We start from the raw sequence: 18140 nt of genomic DNA, 5'->3' as shown, positions 1-18140 counted from the left end.
ATAGAGTGGGGCTCGACCCGCCTCGGCAAAGACACCTCTCTCCCTGGAAGAATGATGCGCGGGGAACAGGTAACTCGGGAACCTACGGGAATGCGAAAAAACAAATACGGCCGAACTCTGTTTAAACGGAGGAAACTCGACCGGGGAACGTTGTCGATTCGACTGGTGGGACTCCGATCGTCCGGACGTCGTTTCTCTCCGGGAGCTCAGCGGATCGGAAAAGTGTTTGCACGCGTCCGCTTTCGGTTATGGTGATCGCAGACGAGCATCGAAATGATGTAACGTGGACCGTCATTTCTCTCCCGCGTTGCCCATCGGCTTGAGAACGAAAACGGACGAATTGGGAAGAGGAGATATACACGTCGTTGAGAATCGGCAACTGCAAAAACGAGCCGTAAGGCTCGGGGAAATCGTGTCTACTGTTCCCAAGTTGTCCGTTTTCGTTCTCAAGCTGAGGGACAACGCGAGAGAAATCACTGTACTGTTCACTGCCCAGAAATAACATATTCGATTACCTTGGTAAATTTGTAATTTATCGACATTCGCCGATTCTTTTAATATTTCTACGTCATTACTTACGTCATTTTATCTAGTTATCGTTATCTTTCTACGTCATTTTATCTATTCTTCTCCGTCATTTTCAACCGTTCCATCGCGTAAACGACGACGCGTTAAACGTAAGAACAATCCGCCGAAATATTTCCTCGAAAATCGCGACGTTACGAAAATTACAGTAATCTCTCCCTAATTAACGCTCAGATTGTCCACAAAAATGTACAATTTTGGAAAAGCAGATACGATTATTGGAGCTTTGTGGCTCGTTTTTTCTGGCCATCGATCGTCAACAACTATGAAAACGAGTTGCAAGGCTCGAACAATCGCATCTCCTCTCCCAAAATTGTCCATTTTCGTGCACAATCCGAGCGTCGGCAAGGGAGACATTACTGTATTTTGCACCTCCGGCGATCCCGAAGAAACGCTTTTTTCCACTGCACCGAATTCCGCGGACACGGCGCCGAGAAGTAAAATGAAATTCCTGGACGCCTATCGATTCCGATTATCCCGCGAGAAAAAATTGGTGTGCGAGAAGGGCTGCGAATCGGCGGGAGGGGTGGTTGGCAGAGGGGAGATGAAGATCGGCGGAAGATTCGTCACAGGTTGATCAGCCGTGGTCTCCGAGCTTGAAACGGCTATCAGGGTCCATCGACAGGCAACAGGAATCCAGATAGTCATGGCACGGTGCATACGTGCAGTCGGTCGTTGAAGATGGTTGGGTTCTGGTCCGAGGCTGCGGTGTCCAAGGGTGTCCTTGAAGCGGGCGGGGTCGTCACTCGAGGGCCCGCAGGTAAACGACCATCAGAATCCATGTGTGTTAGCAGTCGAGGCCTTATAGCGTATCTTACACTCGTACTACTTAACTTTCTGCATCTGTATATGTGACGCGTTGTTCTGCCTCCTTCCTTCTTGCACCCTCTCCTCTCCCTCCCTGCCGATCCCTCCGTCGCCCCGTTCCCGCGTTCCTCGCCTCTTTCCGCGCCTCTCTTTCTGGCTCGCGTCGCGGATAAAAGAGGCTACTGGCTTCTCTTACTTTACAAGTGTTATGAAATGGCAATCCCTCTCCTCCGTCCTCCGCCGCCTCTCCACGTTCCTCCGCCACCTTCGTCCCCGCGTCGCGCCGTTCTCCGCGGACGGCACCAATTTATAGGTTTAATTACCACGTCGTTGCGCACGTCGACGCTCGTTCGAGATTACCAGAAGTAATCTCTATGAACCGGCGAGAGGGAAGCGCTCCAAAAACGAAACATTATCTCTCCGGTGATCAGCGCTCCTCCATCCTTCGGCGGCGGAAGTCTGCGGCCGTCAAGGTCGCCTCGACGCGAATTTCATCGCGTCGATTATCGCGGATCTCGGTCGCGTTCCGCGGAAGATCGATCGTCGACGCGTCCGCGAAACATTAACGCGGAGTCGAAGATATCGCGTCGAGACGGCAAAATGAGAACGGAAAGTTCGCGAAAGCCGCGACGAACGCCGAAACGACGCCCTAGCGTCCTTGAAGCGGATCCGTGCTACCGGTCACCGGAGTCTCTAAACAATCGCGCGAAATTCAGCGACGCGCCGTGGACCATTAATTACCGAACGCCGCGGAGGCCGGCTCTGTCCCCGGCCGAGGTATCATCAGCGCGCTTTCGTAGCGCCAGATAAAGACGCATCCGCGGGCTTCGTGATAAATGCGGCCGGCGATATGACGAAGAGTATATCTGTGGACGCGTATGGAAACAGTTCGAGAAAGGGCATGTTGCGATGGAAGTCGTCCTTGAGAGCATATAACTCAAAGGAGCAGGACGATGCTCGGTCAGTAATGAGCCAAATCCATTACGGCACTCGCAGCAACAACGCAACATAGCAACACCGTCGGACAGCCCGAAGAGGCCTGCGGGGTCTAACTGCTAGGGGACCCTACCTTCCTACCCTCCCCACCCGTCCTATCCCCCCACGGAACCCTTAGTCACCTCCTTTTCTCTCCCCCTGGAGGACACGGTCTACACGCGTGTCTATGCCACGCACGTATCGCGCGGTAACAACCACCTAACCAATGGCACCAGTTCACTACCAATTCCAATTATAGATCCGTAAGTATATTCTAGGGAACCCGGCGAACTGACATCCCTTCCTACATGCCCCCCTCGTCCGATCCACGCTACCCTGCCTGCTCCACCCATTGCTCCCTCTCTTTCTCTCACTCTTTCTCTCCTTCTCTCTCACTCTTTCTCTCCTTCTCTCTCACTCTTTCGCTCCTCTCTCACTCTTCCTCTCCTTCTCTCTCACTCTGTTTCGCTCCTTCTCTCTCACTCTTCCTCTCCTTCTCTCTCACTCTTTCGCTCCTTCTCTCTCACTCTTCCTCTCCTTCTCTCTCACTCCTTCTCTCCTTCTCTCTCACTCTTTCTCTCTCTCTCTCTTTCTCTCGCGAGCGCGCCTTCTCTCTTTTCACTTCCTGCATCGCGAAACCAATTATGCGCACGGAACCTGCGAGGGTAAATTGAAAAGTTTTAGCCGAACTGTGGATTCAGCCGCGGTTCGAACTGGCTAACGAGACAGCATGGAAATGCGACGTCGACGCGTTTCCCGAACGCCGCGATTTCGTCTTTATGCTGCCGTGGCGGTGGCACGCGTTTTTGGAATCGAGGGGAGCGACACGAATCCGCGGAAGATACTGTTTCAAATTTTGTATGCAACGAACGCGACTGAGTTCTGAGGAAATAGCAGCAACATCGAAGGTAAAGATAACTGTCGAGAGTAGCGAAGGGTTTTCTTCAACGAGGATTCGCAGAAAATTCGTATCGTGACGTAGTTATTTCGATAAATCAATATGTTTACCAACGAAAATATTTCAATAGATAATTCCAAAGATAAATTCCAGCTTCCCGGTGCCGTTTCGTCGACGGCGTCGCCTCGATTTCACGAGATACGGTAATGTCTCTCTAACTGATGCTCGGATTGTCCACAAGAATGGACAATTTAGGAAGATAAGACACGATTATTCGATCCTTGCGATTCATTTTTATAGTCACAAATCGTCGACAACTATAAAAACGAGCTGCAATTTTCTGCACAATCTGTGCGTCAATTAGGGAGACATTACTGTACCACGCTTCGTGCACGTCGGCGAACGTGTTAATTGCAATTACGGGTTCGCGAATTCAATTTCACGGAGTCATCTGAATTTGAAGGATGATTTAGCCCCGCCGCTGTTCGGGGCATTCGCGAAATGATCTCGCGGCCGACACCTGACGGTTCCATAAATCAGAAAACTCGGGGAGCATTCAAAAAGCCGCGTCAGGAGGCATCAAGGGACGGCGGCTGCAAAAGGAGCAAACCGGCGGCAACGGACGGATCCGAGACTCTTTTCAGACAGCGAACAGTCCGATCGAAGCGAAACGAGCGACGACCGATAAATTCCGTCAAGAACCGGCTGCGCGGCGCGAATAAATCACCGGGCCGAACAGCGAGAACTATAAGGGAACACCTTTTTGCGTGGCCGCGACCATAAATCCCGGCAACGATCCGATGCCGAGTATATATCGATACCGATTTTACGACTATCTGGTATGACGCGTCGCGGACTCAGCCGCGCTACAATTAAACGTACCTGCAAGGTATCCGCAAGGTCGTTACCTACCAAGACACCGGGTACACGGAGGAGGATGACGCGTAGCTAGCGATGGGATTGAGTTCGACATCTTTGCACGTCGCGCGGATATTCGAGCTTCTAAATCGTGAATTCCAAAATGGTGAAACTGATGAAACCAGCTGCAATATTTTCAGCTGACTTCAAAATTCGATAGAAAAAAGATAGTTAGTTGTAAGTCTGGACCAGTCGACTTCTGGATCATTTAGCGTAGACGAATCAGTTCCTCCATCTTGCGAAAATATATTTATTGCACATAAATAATAAACGAAGAATTATTTGAAGCTAATGACTGACGAAGGCAGCAATATTCAACTGACTTCAAAATTCTATAGAAAAAAGATAGTTAGCTGTAAGTCTGGACCAATCGACTATTAGGTCATTGAGCGTAGACGAATCAGTTCCTCCATCTTGCGAAAATATATTTATTGCACATAAATAATAAGCGAAGAATTATTTGAAGCTAATGACTGACGAAGACGGCAATATTCAACTGACTTCAAAATTCTATAGAAAAAAGATAGTTAGCTGTAAGTCTGGACCAATCGACTATTAGGTCATTGAGCGTAGACGAATCAGTTCCTCCATCTTGCGAAAATATATTTATTGCATATAAATAATAAACGAAGAATTATTTGAAGCTAATGACTGACGAAGACAGCAATATTCAGCTGACTTCAAAATTCGATAGAAAAAGGATAGTTAGCTGTAAATCTGGACTAGTCGACTTCTGGATCATTGAGCGTAGACGAATCAGTTCCTCCATCTTGCGAAAATATATTTATTGCATATAAATAATAAACGAAGAATTATTTGAAGCTAATGACTGACGAAGGCAGCAATATTCAGCTGACTTCAAAATTCGATAGAAAAAGGATAGTTAGCTGTAAATCTGGACTAGTCGACTTCTGGATCATTGAGCGTAGACGAATCAGTTCCTCCATCTTGCGAAAATATATTTATTGCACATAAATAATAAACGAAGAATTATTTGAAGCTAATGACTGACGAAGGCAGCGATATTCAGCTGACTTCAAAATTCGATAGAAAAAGGATAGTTAGCTGTAAATCTGGACTAGTCGACTTCTGGATCATTGAGCGTAGACGAATCAGTTCCTCCATCTTGCGAAAATATATTTATTGCACATAAATAATAAACGAAGAATTCTTTGAAGCTAATGACCGACGAAGACAAGCATGTACGATTTGGTCGCATCACAGCCACCGAATAAAACGAATCTAGCAACCGCTATTGCGATTACGAAGAACTCGCAAGAGAGTCCCTTTTTCTAATGATATTTACCCCGAAGCCCCAGGGAAATCCATAGCGTTCCCAGGGCGGGGAACATCTGTTCCGCGCGTACAGTTTGGGGGATATCTTTTCGAGAAAACCGCGGAGACTGCTTTTCCTCGTGGGAGAACAGTTTATCTTGCAGAGCTGTAAGTGGTGGACCAACAGAGTTTGTTGACTCGATTTTGCCAGTGTAGAACGCCTCCGGAAAGCTACCTTTTAAAGACGCCAAGCCTGAGCCATTAATAAAATAGAAGCGTTCGACTCTCCTCGCAAATGAGCCATGGGATTCAAAATAAATACGAGACTTCCAGACTTTCGAATTTTTCATTTCTCAACCCTTCGTTGACGATCAGATGGGTAGGTCACTTTGAAATTGTACTCTTCGAGATTCTTTGCGTAGAACTGTTGAACACTGTTGAACCATAAACTAATGCGATAATGTCCAAAAAGTGGACGGATACTCGGTCGAAAACGCGAGGACGGGCAGATTACAGAAGGATCGTAATTATCTAATCCCTTTGCACTCGAGTGGTCACTCTGAGGCACCGCTAAAATTGTTGTAGCATATTCCAAGCTAATTTTTACATTAACAAAGTTTACATTTAAAAAATTGTTAAAAGTGTAACTATTATACGAGTCACCTCAAGACTCAATTTCATACGCATTTCAAAATGCACTTTGTCATATAAAATAGAAATACTATAAGCCGGAAAAATTATTTTAGGTTTACGGTTAAAATAGCTTCGAGTGCAAAGGGTTAAAATTTCGTATTACCCAAACGCGTTTCGTATGCGATCCGCCGAATCCAAGTCGATTCATATGCAAATATCATTTATTGTACGTGTCAATAAAGATGAGATCTGTCACTGTAATAGCAAATTTCTATTATCCGAACGTTCATGTTACTCTACTTAGTCTAGATAGTCGAGATTCTACGGTGCTTCGATTTCATGGAACTCCGTACATCGTTGGGTCAAGGTGTGAACAAGCTTGAAGACTTGTTCCAGCAACAGGATTTGGTCCCATCGCTACAAGCAGCGGCATCCGAGGCGCAGGTCCTGGCCGAGAATGGGACGAGACGGTGGCCGGTGGCGCCACGCAATTGTCAATTAACATTTTTACCGCCGTGCAAGAAAACACGAAGTTACGTGCCGGCGTGCGTGGCCACACGGCGAGCTCGACAGGGTTCTAGAGATCACGAGCTGGACTGGGCCGGGCCGAGACGGGCCGAGTCGGGCCCTGCCCGGCAGAAACGAAGAAAACGGAGGCTCGGGCCAGCCGATGGATCGCGCGAGGGAAGAAGAGGGAAACGACAGAGAAAAAAGAGCGAGAAGGCTAAAAAGGAGTCGGAGAGGATACATTTCATTATGATTATGTGCGCAATGGATTGCTAATCGTAAAGCGCCTGTTGACCGCACTGAGTCCAGCCTGTGCCTGGCTCTCTCTCTCTCTCTCTCTCTCTCTCGCTCTTTCTTTCTTTGCTACCAGCGAACCTGTAAGGCTCGTTTTTCACACGTGGGAACGACTGAACCTTTCTGCAACGAGTATACACCGAGGACGAGACTCTATTAGTACTATTAGCATACATCACATATCGTTTTACTCCCCCCGCCCGTTTTTTTATTTCTCTTCACTTTTATTACGTCCTTTTTGGAAACATACCCGACCCCGTTGTATTCTGCGGAATACCGTCGATACGCTGCTGGAGGAAACGGGGTGATACGTCGAGAGTATACTTGGTCTTTATTTCATACTAAGACGCTTTTATGGTACTCGTAATATTGGCTTGCAAAATCCGCAGACTCGAATATTACATTCAGGAAAACCAGTATCGATTTCCAGCCACATTGCAAAAGGCACGCGAGAAAGATACCGGCTAAACGATTAGGGCAACTATCAATTTGCAACGGTCGTTCCGATTTTGGTGAAATTTTATTTGCGATCTTATTTGCAAACCTTTCGCGCCTGTAAACTGTTAATCGCGTTTCACGCGCACAGATTATTCGAAAGAAAGTTATCCAAGCGATCCAGCCGTTTCTGTGTTCGAAATATTCATTAACTATGTGCTTAATTTGCCAAGAGCGTGTAATGGTCGAGCAAAATTGTCCACTATTGTCTCCACGAAGTAATAACAATCATGCCGTCGATTAAAATTCACTTGTAGTTATCGCGATGGAACATCGCGTGTTACAACCACTCTGTTTCCTTATTGTTAAAAATAACAAAGAAAGATTTCGCAAAATTAGACGAGTCGGATGATAGCTCGTGAACAATGTGATTCGATATGGGATTCAAAGACGCTGGCGGTGCACACGACGTACGGTATTAATTGAGTATCGAGGAGTGATTGATCGAGGCCGTTTCACGAAACCGTTTCGAACAAGGCAGAAATCAATGCAGGCCGACGCAAGTGCACCGGGATGCAGCGGAAGCAATCTCGAGGGGGCAAGGCTGCGAACGGTTTCTGATCCGGCTAAGAAGAATAATCCATCATTATGCAATGCGAGGCGATATAATGCATTGGCAACCGTGTTACGTATTTACGTTTGCATTATACGAGAGAAAGAGAGAGAGAGAGAGATGCTGGGGCTTGATTCACGGCGCGACCTTCGATCGGCCGGATCCGCCTTTTTATTTGTTCTGCCACGGTAACGATTCAGTAAACAAGCAAACCGATGAAACTCGCCGAGGCGACCAAGCAATCAAATTTAATGGATAAAAGATGACCGGGCCTCAACCGCGGCGTCGCGCGCTCGTAATTCTGCGACTGTTAATTGCCCGCCGCTAATTACCGTGGAATATTTTTGGAGCAGTTCACCTTGTCTATGAGCGACCTTTCCCCTTATAAGAAGACCACGGATAAGCGCGTCGAGACGCGGGACAAGAAAGAAAATTGATGGAGATGCAACGAACGATCTTCCTGCGGGGTGATTAATTGCGGGACTAATTTTAGAAAGTCCTCCGGGACTTGTTTAATATTGGCCGAATTCGTAAATAAACGATGCAGACTCGTGAACGAGATTCTGTCGGAAAACGAAAAACCAATTTATCATGAAGACGGAATGAAAAATTGATGTTCTTTCGGTGGCATTGTTGGCGGGATCGATAATTCTGTCGTAAAGCTACCGAAGTAAACGCAACGTAACGTATCGGCAGCACTAAAATCTCAATGGTGCAATTAATAATAGAACCGAGACCTATATAGCCAGCAAAGTTACACACGCCGTGAACCCTTTGAGTTACGAATTCCCCGTTATAGCCCAGCTGGGAACCATTAGAACTTTGCTTGCATAATAAACGAGAGAACACGGTAATGTCCTGACGTAATGCGAGCATATAGCGAGCAAGGTTTCTTGGGCGAACTAATGACATATAGGATCAAGCTTTTATGCACTAAATATAGATGACCACTTGTACTACACAAATACCGCGTTAAAAAATTCTATGCGAAGACCTATACATGTAATAAATGTGTGCACGTATTTTTAGAACTTTGGTGCTGGAGAAATCAATTTCTTTCTTTCAAAAATCCTACGATGCCAAATTAGATTGGGATACTTTTATGTAGCAGTTCAATAAAGAAATATTTTCATTTAGATAACGAAAATTCGTTTGGAGAATATTCTGAAGTTGTCAACTTTACAGCACCACAATTTGCCAGGTAACAAAAACGCTGATGCTTCACGGAAACGCGTTAAACCAACAGTGCGCGCGACCTCCGCAGGTATTTACACAAGGAAACATAACAGTTACCAGCGATTCATCGGTCTCCGCGCAAATGTGCTGTTCAGTGGAAACATGGCTGAGAGTTGCACATCGTTCCCTCCGAGTTAAGTGTCGCACGGACACCGATAGAACGAGGAGATTTTGTTTCCAATACATTTTCGTATCTCAGAAGTTCCTACGTAACAATTTATCCGCTGGACTTCATGTACGAAATACATTTATGGTTGGTTCAAATAGCCCCCCGTTCCACCAGATACAGAAACGTGTTCTTTCTCCCGAGAGAGTATTGAGATGCCCGTCTTTCTTATATTTTTCAATAACGTATAAAGTTGTAGTAAAAGTAACTTACCCTATCTTGGTAATCAGCTTTCCATGAACATGTAGATAAGACGTGACGAACCTCTTATTCACCTGGAAGTACAATGACGTGTGTTGATAATGTTATTAATTGAGAAGAAAATCACAGAAATCGTAATATTTAGACAATTTCCGTACCTCGACGCTACTTAGTTGCGCCAAGTCTTCTAAATCACTGTGAGACAATCTCGCTTCATTGGCAGTGGCTGCGGTAGTTGTACGACGAACTCGTCTACCACCAGGATGAACCCAAATTTCTCTTCTCAATCCACCCCCGACATTGTTTGCTCCTTCTTTCTCTTTCATTCTGGCCCTTTCCTTCCACTCCCTCTCTTCTTTTCGCTTCCGTTCGGTTGACTCATACTATTGGAACAGATGACACAATCAATTTCAAGAAAAACCACCGTACCCCTGGTTTTATTGAGAACAGCATGGTGCATAACGTAAATGAGAGGTCGTTCTATTAGTTCTTTTTTACAGGATCTAATATCCGTAATGCAATGACCCCTAAAATCTCTCACATACTAAGATGCAGACATTGTACATTGGAAAATGTTTGTACCTTTTTTTATTGGCGACTATGTATAAAAGTTGCATGCTAACATTTTGTGCAATGTAGTGCTGATAACTAGTAGAGACGGTGCATTAGTTTACAGCTAACGATCTAGCAGTATGCAGCGTACTAACTTCTCAACTATGGTTCTATGTTTCTTTTTGTAAGAACTAATTTACGCCGGGGGTATTACCATTTAAGATTGTGCTATGAATCAATTTCATTCAAGCATAGCAGGATTCTCCTTCTGATCATTATTGCTATCTGGGAAATATACATGTAATATGTTCAACTATAAGCGTGCGGAGAGATCCATGTTGCGCGAGAAAATTGATGGAAAAAAGTCTATTTGTACAAAATAAATAGTACACATTAAGCAGCACGTAGATGAAGGAACTGATCTAAGCTTCGGTTAAGATGTCTAAGGAAGTCACACCAAGTATCGAAATTTACTTACATAATGTAGATACTGGCAGCAAAACAGAATCAAAATATTATTAAAGTTAGTATCAATACAACCATATTCGAAAATTGTCTGTACGTTTACTGTACCTTTTTCCTGTTTTCATCGAAAAGTCCTATTAAACTCTCCCTCGCAGATTGAAACGGATTAGATGCCATGAGAGACCTCATATAATAATATACTGCATCCAATTTTCGTCGCTAAAAAAAAAAATTGATATTTGAATTCCTGCAATTGTTTTAATTTTTATAATTACACATTTAACTATCAGTTTGTGATATTTACTGCATAATGAGCTAATAAGGCAAGTTGATTGTAGGGCCTTCCATTCTTTGGATTAAGTTGTTGCGCTTTCAAATACCACCTAAGAAAGAATAATGTGAAATTTAATTTGAACTCAGAACCGAAATTCGAGCGGAAAAGTTTAATGTACATTCATCGACACTTACTGCCTAGACTTTCCATAATTATTCGTTTCATTTGCTTGTTCTCGATATCTGGCCAAGTCACCTAAAAATAAGTATATTTTCTGCGCGCTTACTAACGCTAAGCCCAAGATTCCAAGGCCTTTAGGCAAAGTTGATGATGCAAGAAACATGTCCAATTTAAATTCGTATTTGCTCTCAAGAACAGTCAGCAAACTTTCCAAGTATACAGTGCCTTCGTCGATGATCTTCAGCATCATTTTTTTGTAATGCTCCCGACCTTCAGAACTTTCTTTCGGCATACCCTTCCGAAGCATTTCGATCATGTTATAAAAAAGTATCTTCCAAAAGTGTTGCTCAACATTCTCGGCTTGACAAAACTTGATGTCAGTTTCAAGTAAAGTTTTCAAACTTTCTTGCAAGAAATGCCTTATGTATAAAACTCTTTCCCAGTTTGTAGTGAACCCGCCAGAACTCAATATCCACTGTAACTCTAAATCAGCACGTTCTATGTCCAGAAGTAAGTAAGGATTCTTGGCTGATCGGAAACTATCAGAGAAAGATTGTATTGGTAAAATGTTTCATTTCCAGTTTTAATCTATAGTATATCTTATCACTTTCACATACCTATCCGAGTATGGATCGTACCACGAAGGTCTTGTACTTGCAAATTGGTCATTCGGCATGTATGGGGGTGGTACACCGTCCAAGTGTGCTCCTTGAAAACTATGATGTGGTGAAGTTATGCCTCCATGAGATTGGAACACAGGGACAGTGGAACTTTGTGTTGAGCTATCATTCTCTCTGTAAACGAACATTTTTATTAAACACAGAAAACGACATAGAAATAAGAAGAAAGTACAAAATTATCTTTACCTTTGTACTGTTGCCCTGCTACTGGGCGAAGGAACCACAATAGGTTTATTGGGATTGTTATGATTAAATAGTGTCCTCTGTTGCTGCAGCCCTTGCTGTCTTGAACCGGACTGATTGGGCGGCGATTGGTTAGTATCTGGTAATACCAATACGCCTGGTTGCTGAGAGTTGCTATAACCAGTAGATGTTTGGTGCGATGGTAAGTTCAAAGTAGTATTTGTTAAAGGGGCAGAATGAGAAGCAACATTTGGTGTGTGTCGTCCGTCGTCGGACTCGCAAGCAGACATTTTCCTTCCGGTTCTCCAATTTTCATCCAAGTATCGATCAGATGTTCTAAAAATATGTATAACGAGTGAAGAATAAATTTCTAATTGTAACGTGTATCTACCATGAAAACTGCACATTTAGTAAAGTAGTTTTTACCTATGTCTGTGAAGATCATCAAAATTTCTACTACTACTACGATAATTTCTATCTTTGCTAGATTCTCGGCTATGTTGTATAATATTGCGATGATGCCTTCTGTGATCATATCTTCTACTACTATTATTGTTCTTTTGATTGTTGTTGTAGTTATCATTTTCTCTGTTCTGTTGATTATTTTGCCGATCACGGCTATTAACTCGAGCTTTATCCCTGCTGCTGCTCCTACAATATATTCGAAACATTACATTTAATACTCTATGTAAAAGTAATAATTACGAAATATTTGTATTCAGAAGTCTGAGAAAGCACCCTTACCGATCTGCTGCGTGTCGTTTTTCACGCTTTCTTTTTTTACGTCGGCTGTGATTGCTAGTTGTAGTTTCATTTCCAGACATGTTAACGTTTTCACGCAAACTTAATACAGAAGAACTACGACTTGCGCGTTCAGCTTCCAATTTTTCATGCAACTCAACCTCCTCATTCCAATCCTAAATATTATTATTATTCACATATGATGCTTATGTCAATATTAATTATACATATATATATTTCTTTACCGAAGATACTTACAAATACATGATCAGCTGTATTTGAGCCAGTATTGAGGGATTCACTTTTTGATGGACTAATGCTTAAATTTTGCGGATTATTTTTCTTTTCCGATGCTGTATTACGGTCAAGTGCACTGTTATTTTGTCGTTGCCTTAAAAAATAAATGAACTAATAATGAGCAAAAAATGTGACAAATTAAAGGATCACTTTAAAAAAAATCATTACGTTTGAGGACGATGGAAAGTTGGCGGTGGTGACATTCCCCGACGATGGCTATCGGGCGAACTGTGACGTTTGTTCACACTAGATGTTGAAGTTACAGGTGATACTGACGGTGGTGGCAGCATCATTGAACTGTCAGCACGACTTAAACTCTCCATACTGGTGTACATAGTACTGTTGCTACCACGACGATCGTAAGACCTACTTTTCGAAGTACATAAAAACTTAAAATTTGTTCCCTAAAAATGCTTATAAATCAGTAATGTAAAGAAATGTATATATACCTTTGCATGTATTCTTGACTTGGTGTATGAGACCGGGAACTTGGAGCTGAATATTGATCAGGTGTAACACACCTAAAGATGTTTGTTGAACTTTCGATTTCTTCGGGTCTGAGTCTACCTCTGCCTCTACTTCTTGCCGGAACTGTATTAGACCAGCTAGGTTGTGGAGGTAATGGGCCAGAAGGTGGTAAACTTTGCATAGTTTGTGAATGTTGCATAGCAGGTGGATAATTATAGCTTGTTGATCCCTTTAGAAAGAATACTTGTGTCTTAAAACTTCAATAGAAATTTGACATAATCTTCGCGAAGGTCAAAATACTATAAAATATACCTGAAATGTTATACTACTGCCATTCCAGTCTTCTGCGGGTGATGGATTGCTTGGTGGTAATGGTAAACCGTTATCAATAAGATATTTTTTCTGTAACCGTGGTGGTAAGTGCTCTATTTTTATATTTTTGGGTAAACTATCTTTTGGACCACCCCATTTGCCTGAAGGTGGTTTGCCTTGAAATTTGTCTGGTTCTACGCTGCGTGTATCCCTCGTACGATTGAAATCATTTACATGATTCATTGTTGCAAAAAGTGGCTCTGAACCCTAGAAGAATGATCATCGCCAATTGAAAAGAAATATAAATTCTACAGCCTTAAATATCGTATCAGAGTATCACAGTTATTTCTAACCTGTCTAACTTCACGGGAATTATCTTTCCGAGTTCCAAAGCTTCTATTAGATAGAGGTGAATCAGATCGCCAACGCTCTTCATTTTCATTGCCATGACGATTTCGACGATTTCCCGAATATCTTTTCCCATGATCATCTCTGCCTCTGTTTCCATTATCATTGTCTCGACCACCACGACCACCTGCACGATTATGATGACTGTCGCTTTTATGACTGCGATTGGAATGAGAATCACGGTCTTCACTGTGTTCTCTATCTTGATCTCGATCCCAAACCCCTTGATTGGATGATCTGGAAGGTAAAGAAAATATTTGTTAATAACTATCAAGTTATTCGTTAACAATGAAACAAAAACACTTTTACAGAATTCACCTATTCGAAATGTCCTGTTCAGCTAATGCTTCTTTTACTTTTTTGGGTACATACAGCTGTTGTTCCGGTTTCTTGCTTTTCCTTCGTGAATCTCCTAAATTACTATTTTGTGAAGAACCTTGTGTCTGTTCAATGTCTGTAGTAGTTCTGTAGTTAACGTTTAAATCATTCAATTTTTCTGTTACGTGTTCAACTTGAGATGATGGTGGATTATTAAAACTTTGATTGGATCTGTTCAGTTGTGACTGCTTCAAACGATGTTGGACGGAGCTTGGTTTAGTTGTCTCCAGCGAGATGTTCTCATTCTCTAAATCATCTGTGGATCTTCCAGATTTACGAAGAGGTCCACTTCCTGGCCTATACAAAGCTTGGGGGGCTCTGTTTCCTCCACCACGCATTCCTATTGATCTATCTTTTTCTGATTTTGTATTATCTGAAATTTAGTAAATTCCTTTCTTAAAACACCAAATTAAGACTATTACTCATGGAGAAATATATAACCATATAACATTTTAATAGTATCGTATTTCAAAAATACAAAAGACAATAGGAACCCCTCTAAGTATTAAATAGTTAACAATGATTCTCATAATTTAAAACATGTTAATATAACATATAATAGCCACATTTAATTAATGATCATATTTATAGTTAATGTTTAAAATTGTTAACACACTAATATTGAAACGGTAAAAATATTCTAGAGGAAAGATGTAGAAAACATTACATTTATGATCGCATTTACTTACAAAATAACGAAAACTAAGTTGCGATAAAAATTGTAACCCACAAAAGTTTTATGATTCATTGAAATGAAAACATTAAATTTCTGTAAACGAATTAAAAATATGAGTCACCATATAATTTCTATTACAAGTAGCATTAAAAAGTAGTTGAATTTATCATGTAAACTATATGTATTTTTAACATTTTTCTAAATATATTATTGAAAGTATCTTCTACAAAAGTTAACAAAACATTATGTACGCTTAATTCACAAATATTTCCATTAATTAGAAATAATGCTTTGTTAAGTATAATAGCTCAATAGTGGTTGTTGACACTCTTGACAGTAACTACAGTGTTCCTATCAATTCTTAAAAATTCGATGTAATTGTTATATAATCTATATCTGTTTAAGGTAAATTCACATCTTCTAGAGCAGTTCAATTGAAAATGTTGATCATACTACGTTTATTTCTTACTGTAGTAAAATTTCACAATATATCACAAGATAATAATTCCTGCACTATTTTAGGTTAGCTTGTTTGGTGAGGTTAGTTCTGTGAATACACTCCATAAATTTACGATAAAATGTACATGTTTATTAATTGTACATACACAAAGTGAAATCATAGAATTGTAAATTAACACGTTTATATAATTCAGTAATATTATTTTTTCTAAAATACCTTGTAAAAATTCTCCCCACTTTCTGCGTCCTTTGTCGCGGTTCGCCATATTGAAGTACAATCATATCAAAATTTTTATGAAATCAAGGAATACGATTGTATACATTCTAATCATAATTCAGTCGATAAATGAAACTCATAATCAACAAATCTACAAAGGAAGAATTAAAACACATGTCATTTACTTTATTATTTACAAATGTAAAGTACATACGTTTGAAATTCAGTTGTTAGATTTTCAAAATAAAATTATATACTCAAATTTCATCACTAACGAAAATTTGAAAAATGTGTATATACATATTATATATGTATACACATTTGTTATAAAATTTTCCTTCGTAAATATAATTCTCTTGTATATCATATAATTTATTTATAATGATAAACATGATATAAGAATACACGTATTAAAACATCAGAAATGATTAATATTGAACAAGATATTACTTCATAATCATTAATTAAATCTTACGACATCGAATAGTAAATTCATGCAATTCTTGACGCGCCAATATGAAATTACGAGAATATATTAAGTACAATTCTTAATGTAACGATTTTCTAAATACTAAAATACTGAAAATGGACATTACATTAATTCGATAATAAATAATTTGTAATTTATAATAACTGACTAAAGGCTTAGTACGGGGAACAATAAATCATTTCATCTCATTCTTAGATTCATACACAAAATGAATGTTTCGAAAAGCACAAAGAAAAGTACAAAGTGCATACATACAGTGAGATACTGAAAGTTACAGCACCCGTATGAAGCTTAATTCACCATATTAACGAATATTAATGAAACATAGCTCAGAAAAATTGCTCTTTAATTGCCCAAAATTGTTCACCAATAAGTTTTAATTGCTTACTTATCCTTTTCGAGAATTATCCAGGAAACTTTTTGAGACGCCTAGTGACTTTTACGAGAGGCTGGGGACTTTTAAAAACACGATAATTCGGAAATAATGCATAAAACGTGCTGTATTACCTATCAAAGAATTGCTCTTTTCATCTAACCAATTTCTTCACCTTCCACGTGCGACAATTTCATCAATAAACAATAACTTTTCAATAAACAAATATACAAGGAACTAGGAACACGTGCCGTAATATCAATTAGCAAAACTACTCGAAAAATTGTTCTAACACAATGTGCAATGGTTTAAACAATTGTATTTTAATAGCCTATTATTGATCTGCAATTGCTTTTATTTGTTTCTTCGTCGTTTGTTAGAAATTTCCAAAAAACTTCTTTCGGGAAGACTAGGGACTTTCACGAGATGCTGGAGACTTTTAATAACACGAAATTTCTGAAATAATGCATAAAACGTGCTGTACGACTTACCAAAGAATTGCTCTTTTCATCTAATCAATTTCACAATCTTCCATGGGTGACAATTTTATCAATAAACAATAACTTTTCAATAAACAAATATATATGGAACTAGGAGCACGTGCCGTTCATGGCTGCCAAATATCAATCGGCAAAAATACTCGAAAAATTAGTCTAACTCAATGTGCGATGGCTTAAACAATTGCTTTTTAATTGCTCATTGTTGATCTCTCCAATTGCTTTTATTTGCTCTTTCGTCGTTTTTTAGAAATTGCAATAAAACTTTTTTATGGCGACTGGGGATTTCCACGAGAGGTTGGAAACTTTTAATAACACGAAATTTCTACAATAATGCATAAAGCGTGCTGTATGACTTACCAAAGAATTGCTTTTTTTTGATAATTATTGTTTCATAATTACTTTTAATTGCTTACTTCCACTTTTCGTGAAAGTACCAAAAAATCACCACACGATCTCGACTCCCTGAAGCGGCCGACGATACACGCGAAGTTAGTCGAAAGTATAAGCCCGCATCCGATAAGTTGAAATCGTGATGTCTCTTTGTAGAATATCGTAAGCAATTGTTTTTTAATTGTTCTTTATCGTTCCTATTTTAGTTTTAATTGTTTTCAAAATAAAATGCTCATGACAGCTATAAGTTCTATCGACTCAACGATTGTCCCTTATTTCATTGAACACTGACTTAAATAAAGAATTTATCCGACAAATTAAGATACTTTTTCCTATCTCTACTGTTCCTTACGTAAATTTAATTTATTAACAATTAACAAATGCATTTTCAATGATTTTCGCGGACGTTTATACGTGCTTGGTACATGACTAACATTCGCGTGAAAGTTGGATTACCTAATATTTATGATTCGAAAGTTTTTTTCTATCCCGAGTTGTGTTAGTTAATCTTGCTTAAACATTAGATAGTAAAATAGACGAGAGAGTACTAGAAG

The 18140-nt window shown here is 40.5% G+C and overlaps 1 protein-coding gene across 2 annotated transcripts in view; it reads right to left on the bottom strand.

Annotated features, from left to right (window-relative positions):
* LOC117218121 (uncharacterized) overlaps nt 1–15928 on the bottom strand; it is a 263192-nt gene extending 247264 nt beyond the window's left edge. Inside the window, exons 1-16 of one of the 2 annotated variants that reach the window (XM_033466254.2) lie at nt 15834–15928; nt 14422–14854; nt 14049–14340; nt 13696–13962; nt 13365–13612; nt 13084–13284; nt 12877–13009; nt 12622–12794; nt 12304–12528; nt 11881–12213; nt 11632–11808; nt 11029–11553; nt 10865–10943; nt 10669–10779; nt 9702–9926; nt 9556–9617 (exon numbers count right to left, since the gene is read on the bottom strand). In XM_033466254.2, the coding sequence (XP_033322145.2) occupies nt 9556–9617; nt 9702–9926; nt 10669–10779; nt 10865–10943; nt 11029–11553; nt 11632–11808; nt 11881–12213; nt 12304–12528; nt 12622–12794; nt 12877–13009; nt 13084–13284; nt 13365–13612; nt 13696–13962; nt 14049–14340; nt 14422–14854; nt 15834–15882 (3533 nt within the window). In that variant the 5' untranslated portion in view covers nt 15883–15928. The remainder of the gene's footprint in view (nt 1–9555; nt 9618–9701; nt 9927–10668; nt 10780–10864; nt 10944–11028; nt 11554–11631; nt 11809–11880; nt 12214–12303; nt 12529–12621; nt 12795–12876; nt 13010–13083; nt 13285–13364; nt 13613–13695; nt 13963–14048; nt 14341–14421; nt 14855–15833) is intronic. The other variant, XM_033466255.2, reaches the window with a different exon arrangement.
* Between the last annotated feature and the right edge of the window lie 2212 nt (nt 15929–18140).

This window comes from Megalopta genalis, chromosome 1, assembly GCF_051020955.1.
Source record: "Megalopta genalis isolate 19385.01 chromosome 1, iyMegGena1_principal, whole genome shotgun sequence".
Taxonomy (NCBI): domain Eukaryota; kingdom Metazoa; phylum Arthropoda; class Insecta; order Hymenoptera; family Halictidae; genus Megalopta; species Megalopta genalis.
Note: the sequence above shows the minus strand (reverse complement) of the source record. Positions and strands in the feature narration are given on the sequence as shown.